This window comes from Perna viridis, chromosome 8 (assembly GCF_037379345.1).
Source record: "Perna viridis isolate PV_CMFRI_1.1 ecotype Kerala chromosome 8, ASM3737934v1, whole genome shotgun sequence".
Lineage (NCBI taxonomy): Eukaryota > Metazoa > Mollusca > Bivalvia > Mytilida > Mytilidae > Perna > Perna viridis.
Window position 1 is genome coordinate 40,749,508 of NC_142452.1, and position 7,296 is coordinate 40,756,803.

Here is a 7,296-nt window from a genome sequence, read left to right on the forward strand (position 1 = left end):
TATTTTAAATTACTTATATCGTTTTTGCATATAAATGCACTATTATTAAATAAATTTAGATAAACTATTTTTTTGTTTTTATTTTCTTTCAAATGCGGCAATTTACTCACATATTGTGCATATCGTCGATTGTGACCCGACTCTATATTTCAACAATCATAGGGTTGCTTATGATATTAACCAGGGAACCAGATTAGTGTTTCAATAAATCGCTTCGCTTTACTGATTGAATTCAATTTGCCTCGGTTCTTCTTGGTTCAGGAACTTGAACCTTTTACTTGGTGGTTCAAAAGTTTTTGTTGTTAGAAGCTCTGTGCAAGCATTTTGTATTTTTGTGTTAAATTTGATGGGCACACCATCAGTAATATTATTGGGGTTAGAGACAATTTGTTTTCATCTGGCACTTCACGTTGAATGGATGTCACAGCCTCATATAGCCTCATGTAAAAAAAATTGAACATCATTTTGTAGATCATCTTTTTTTTCAATACCTAATCACTGTCAATATTCGCAGGTATAACCATTTCGAATTGCAGTGCAGTCAAACCTTGAAGTGTTTCATAACCCTCCTTCTTTATTAGCTAGCAGACGATCTTTTTGTTACCAAATTCGTTTAAATGAAGCTAACACAATTTGATGTAACTGACAACGTCGTCCGAGTTGATTGCGTTAGTAACTGTAAACGAAAAAGTAGTGTTGACATATGTTTTATTAACTTGTAAAAAACAAACTGCTGGGGGTCTTGGGCAATTTACAACCAATCATAATACGCATTTTTCCATTAAAACATATAAATTGTTGATTACATTTTGGGATTTTTACAGTATGATCTTACGAATATATCATTTCATATTCAGATGACTCTGTCAGAAACCTCCTTTTTCATACAATCTAATGAAAAGATTTTGAGCAAATCCAGTGATGCAGATATGTATCAAATATTGGTCTTAACAATAAAAGAATTAAACCTTGAGTAAAATCATACTGTCAGACCAGTTTGTTTTTTACATGCATGTTTCAAACTTGCACATGTTGCCTGATTCTTGCACAAGCTTAATTACTCTAGTGCTTTCCTCTAAAATTAAAACAAAAATGAAATGCTTGCTTGCATAAAAATGTAAACGACAATAAACACTTGATACAGTTTAACATTTATTATGAACGTTTCTCATCTAGAAACTTCATAAAGAATCAGAAAATACCAAATTTTCCTAGTTTTTCAAAATATTCCTGAATTCCATACACTGGCCTTGTGCAAGGTCGACCATAATCTATTGGCTGGTCATTGCATGGACATCGTATATGCTTTTTAGAATTTATAGGACACTCTGGTGGTATTGTACATAATTTTGGGCGAACCAATTTCGGTGACGCTTTGAAAATATATCCTGAAAGAGAGGAAAAGCATGAACGAGCCGGTTCAGTAACGAGCTGATGTATGCGGAAAGCCGTAGGAAAGAAAATGATAACTGCATTTATATAAGTGAAAATAAAATGGCTGTCGCTGAAAATATTATTATTATTTTTTTTATGAACTTCAATGTATTCTGTAGAGAATTGTGAAGGTCACTAATACTCAACTAAAACATAGATCAACTAATTTAATATATTAAGACGCTACTGAAAGTTAAACCAAGTGTCGATATTTTGCCTTAGTTTTGAATGTGCATGCAATCTAGGAGTGTCTTTCGAAGACTGCAAACAAACATATTTATATATGTGTTATCATAGTTATTCTTGACTGTGTAGTATTTTCATACATGTATATGTGTTCATAAAATGACGACTCATGCATAAATATCAACACGTCTTTTGCAAAAATATATTTGCTTGAAAATTCAAATTGAAAAAAATGTCCTTTCGATACGGACATTTAATATCCGAGTCATCTCACTCTAATCTTTACATGTATTTAATAAAAACTTCTGCGGTTTGACAAATCCACACATAGTCGTTTTTTTTTTCAAAAAAGGAAATGTCAATTGTCATATTCGGAATTTGTTTAGGAGCCTTAGTTCATAATAGAATACCTTAAAAAGTACATATTAAAAATGGCAGCTCTAAATAATGACTGACGAGATAAGTCTATTTTTCATACTTAGAGTTAGAACATTTAAATGTTTAGCATACTGACCTCGTGCTGTAAAAATAAACAAATTGACAGTTCAAGTATTAAAAATCATATCATGATGATGATGTTAAAGGAGCTTATATTTTTTTTTGTCACAAATACAGATATCCATCTTTTTTTTTGTTGAAAATAAAACCAAAATTGTTAAGCAATGATACCGAGTTGTAATACCTTTTGTTAACACGAACACACTTTATAAATATTAAAGACGTTTAAGCCAAAAGATATCAGTGTTATGGTACATATTGTTTTGGACTCAATAGGATATGAACGAGTATTTGAATTAAGGAAGTATCACAAATATATTTTTAATATTGATTATTTTAAATGGATATTAAAAAAAGACTTAATATCAATTCGTCACATAAATGCAAATTTCTTATTCTTTTGTATTACAAGACTTTGCATGGAATAACATTTATTTGGTATAAATACGTTTTATTCAAATGCACAACTCTTGATCGCATAAACTTACCATTTACAGCATGTACTATCCCTTGTACCAAATTTTCCCTCCCCCATCTCCATTCCCGCATTGAACACACCAACCCCGTATAACTCACATTGCATTTTTCTCCATAAATTTCTTATATTAACGAATTGAATTTTGCATTTCTGGATATGCTAGCTTTCAAACTGTTATCTTTAATTAATTCAATGCATTTATCATATCAATAAATACTTTAAACTGCTATTCCCATTTTCTCGCATACAAAATCCTTATCCGCAATGCAATCTCCATTCTCCATACCCATTCCTCATTCCCCTTTTAACCATTCTACATCTCCCATATAACATATAATGTGAAGTTTATCCTACACAAGTACTTTACATTATTGATAAAAAGAAATGATAATAATCGTTTTAATTTTCATGCATGGTTTTTATGGCAACCCTGGAGAACAGATCTCAAAAATTGAATAATCATGTACAAAATACATATTTTATACAAACAATAGTGTTTTTCCTCGCAAATGAATATTGAATGAAGTACTTACATCCCCCAAAGACTGGACCTTCCATATCATTTACGTCACAGAGTTTGCAGAATAATTCTGGACTATAATTTGGAACATCTGGAAGGTAAACGTCACAATGTATCACGTTTTTTAGAAACAAATCAAAAACACTAAGATCGGAACTTTCATCCAATGGCCATTGTAAAATATATATTTTTACATATCCACTTTATACATGCAGACAGAAATGAATTGTATCAGTGAATAAAAAATAAGTTTAAAAAAAAAAAGAAAAAATACACAATTTCAAACTTTTGCAGCAGATTTAACGAAACAATAATAAATGTAGCTTTTTTTACGCATACCTTTACATATAACACACATTTTTATTCGATTTATTGCATACCGCAAATGTCATTCAAACTTCATATTTCATTTATATCAAAGAGCAATATTGATATGATTATCACAATATATTTAAACGGTGAGATAAAAAGTCATATTTTGATAATTCGTGTTGACAGCATTTATTTGTTCTGCATAATGTCATTTTAATCGCTTTTTTAAAATATAAATGATATAATATTGGTGAAAAACTTCCTTGATATTTGTCTGCATTCTTCAAAATATATATGTACGGTGTAATGTTATCATTGAGTTTATATTAATCTTTCTAATAGGATTGTCAATGTAATAGTACTGTGTTTGATAGAATTACCCACTATCATCAGCTCACCTCTGCTGCGGTATATAAACCATACATCTTTAGAGATTATTTCAGCCTTGAAGCAGTAGTAACGTCCATATTCCCTAATCAAAATTATAACCTCAACAAGTTATTGTAGCGATTTAACCTCTAAATTTACAACTTGCATTGTGTGTGTGTGTGTGTGTGTGTGTGTGTGTGTGTGTTGAAGTTGGGGGTGTAATCAGTTTGTTTAAAGATTAAACTGTTGATTTAATCGATCGATATGCGGTGTAACTCAAATATTTCCTAGGGCCACATAAGGATACTCGGACCAACCTCCTTTCATGAATTAATGGGACGTTGATGGTTATGGAATATGTCATTTGGCAATTACTGACAAGACAAGTATCACATGCTCAACAAAGAGAGGGTCAATTGCTTAAATATTTGTATTTTAGTTTTGGCATGGGCTAAATTTCAATTGTAAATGTAATATATTTTAATTCGGTATGATGCTTATTAATACTCTACCCTTATCTGTGATATAATGCAGATCAGATAGTTCAAACCATTGGGCCGGTTGGTGAATACTCTCTGGGACCTTCGAATCCAGCAGTACTCGATTCGATTTCACAAACATAGATATATATAAAAGAAACTATCGGTGGTTAATATCATTTTCACTGTTCTTTGGTCACTTCATGAACGTTTTGATTATTTTGAAACATGTGTTAGGTTAAAGCAAATTAATGTTAGCTATTGATTAAAAATTCAATTCTGAAAAGCAAAACCGAAATATATATGTAAGAGTATGATTGGGTGATTGATTGATTAATTTTGGTTTCAGGTATATAATGCAGATATTTCATGCATTTCGGGAGGAGAACGATTGACCAACCGGACAAACGATTCATTGTTATAGTCTAACACGCAGTTGTGTAAAAGTAAGAATTTAACATATCCTTATTCACACGTAATATGGCATATGGCAATACTCGAATGAATTCTATAGACTTAATATATGTCGTTAATTTGGCAAATGGCAAATACAGTTTCAATAGTGATATTAATGAAAGCTGACATGAACAAAAAGCGAAATTGTGTTTTTTATTATGCAATATCATTTTCCTTCCACTTTTTGTGAAAACAGCATTACCGATGGTAAAATTTAAAATAATACAATTAGACATGGTTGTAGGATGTTGTGCAACAAAAATTGCGATCGGTCATCGGTCACCGATCAGTTTCTGGTCAGTCATCGATCCGTCAAACCGATCCATTAAACCGATGACCGTGAGCACAGAACGGTCATTGTAATTTACGGTTTTTATTGTTTTCGTTTTCAATTTTACACATATTTAATAATGAAATAGATTTAAACATCAATGTATACAATTATTTCACATTTCTTTTATTTCAAACAGATCTTAACACCATTTTACATAAAACAAACTGCGATTTGATTGGTCACCGGTCATCGGTCACCGATCCGTGAACGATCAATCAGTCAACGGTTATCGATCCGTCAAATCGTTGGGCGGATCGGTTAAAGGACTGTATGTGGCCCATGGACAAAATTCATGTCCCTTCTAACTGTCAAATATTACCGACAATTGATACAGAATATACAAATAAAACATACGGTTAAATATTGAATTTCAATGGCATCAGTCAAACGATAATCATACTTACTTTGTTATGAAAAATGAGCCATTGCGGTGAATGCACTCAGAATTGCTAAACTCAGGCTGAGAAACATTCTTGAATAATTTTCCAAATCCTTTTTTGTCCACAAACCATAATCTGTCTGTGCCAAAGTACCACGGTTTGTTTCTCCATCGATATGGCCAATCGCAATCTCAAAGAGAACGAATAGTAGTTTAAGTAAATAAAATCATGCAGGTAAGTTTTTAGGCCGTTTGGGGCCATTGTTTTTACTCCTCATATATCTTATGTTATTATAAGTTATCATTGTAGAAAGTATAGTAAGTCTAATAAATACATGTATTTGCGTTATCTTCCTTGAATAAAAAAAATCATCCAATGGAGCTGTGTAGCAAATAGAGTCGTCACATTACAAACATGTTTTAGAGGGATATTTTTTACTTTTTACTTTATATATAAGTATTTAAAAAAAAGAATTTTTCACAAGCTCACACATCGCAGTTTTGTTCATACTATGACTGGTCTCAAAATGGTCTATAAAAAAGATATATTAGGTACATATATATATATATATTAACCAAGTCATTTCTTTATTGTTTTAAATTATAAACTATAAATTTCACTGTTGATTGTGAAATCCAAATTCCCCTTCATATTTGTTATATTCCTCTGTCAAAGCTATTAATAAATGTTCTCACTTCTTAATGCGACAAAAATCCTTAGAAACAGGCTTTTGGACATAGGGTGTAAGAAAACGCCTGAACGATCCCCCCTTCCCCTGAATGTTTTATTTCCGATTTCCAGATCTTAATGAAAAAAATTGTTGCTGACAAATTCTAGAAAAGCAGAGGACGCTTGCCCCACGGTGCACCTGGTCCATGCTCCCAGTTTTTAGTGGAGTTCCTCATTTGCTTTTGTTATTTTGTATGTACGATTTTAGTTACTTTACGTTTTTGTTGTGTATGTCTGTTTTCCATGTCTGGTCTTTGTCCCTGGTATACATTTTTTTATTACCGCTATAACCTTGTTTCCCTTGATTACTCTTAGCCAATAGTGTTTCATATTATCATCAACATATCGTATGCTATCGTTTTGATATCTACCAATCTTACCTGGCATTGAGTTGCATGCAATTATCAACATGGACAAAGCCAGAAAACTTGCCGATGTGATCATTTGAAAGACTGAAATATAACGTAAAATTTGATATATACACAATTAATGTATATAATTGGTGAAACCGGCCAAAAGTGTTTATATATGTACTTGTATGGGTTAAACTAATGTACTGAACTGCATAACTGCACTCGAATAATTGTGTGTTTTTTAAATATTGGTAAGGCATACATAAAATAACCTCTTGTTTTTGCATTGGTGTATATTTTTCAACATTCAATCATCATTTAATAAACAAACAACACATAATTAACAGTTAACCAATATGTCAATCCTTGAAATAATCACCCTTTCAATGTTTAACCGAAGGCTAACTAACAATAAAGTAGAATTATTCAAGATAAGACAAGTGTTATTAGAGACTTTACCAATCAAAAAATATATATCTAACATATTTCTCTTTGCATTATTAGAACATTACATTTTATATAAGGTGCCATTTGGAAAAGAATCCTATAATTATGATCGTCACGCGGCAGTTATTTTAGAAAAATTCAGAACAATTTTTATTATTCAAAAACATAATTTCTTACCTTATTTAGGCATACAAATACCAGCGATCAAATAGCAGAATATAATAACACGCAGGCTTATAAACATTTGTATTTCTATATGTCAATTGTAAATCTCTTGATTGCTCCAATTGCCTTTCTGTGACAAAATCTTGCATAATCTAT

General features: G+C 31.4%; 1 protein-coding gene across 1 annotated transcript; it reads right to left on the reverse strand.

Moving 5' to 3' along the window:
• Positions 1-82: 82 nt before the first annotated feature.
• Positions 83-7,296, reverse strand: LOC148610509 (uncharacterized). Its single transcript, XM_088595575.1, has 6 exons — positions 7,153-7,296; positions 6,556-6,627; positions 5,471-5,636; positions 3,827-3,900; positions 3,130-3,207; positions 83-676 (listed from the first exon to the last, which is right to left on the reverse strand). Exons 2-6 carry the CDS (start codon positions 6,617-6,619, stop codon positions 624-626), a joined length of 435 nt encoding a protein of 144 aa, XP_088451701.1. The 5' UTR covers positions 6,620-6,627; positions 7,153-7,296; the 3' UTR covers positions 83-623.

Excerpts from the sequence above, each read along its gene's own strand:
- LOC148610509 (XM_088595575.1), bottom strand. The coding sequence starts at position 6,619 with ATGATCACATCGGCAAGTTTTCTGGCTTTGTCCATGTTGATAATTGCA. Across the intron at positions 3,208-3,826 it reads GTTTATATACCGCAGCAGAG|ATGTTCCAAATTATAGTCCA; the intron begins GTGAGCTGATGA and ends TTTACCTTCCAG. Across the intron at positions 677-3,129 it reads AGGTCCAGTCTTTGGGGGAT|TTACTAACGCAATCAACTCG; the intron begins GTAAGTACTTCA and ends TTTCGTTTACAG.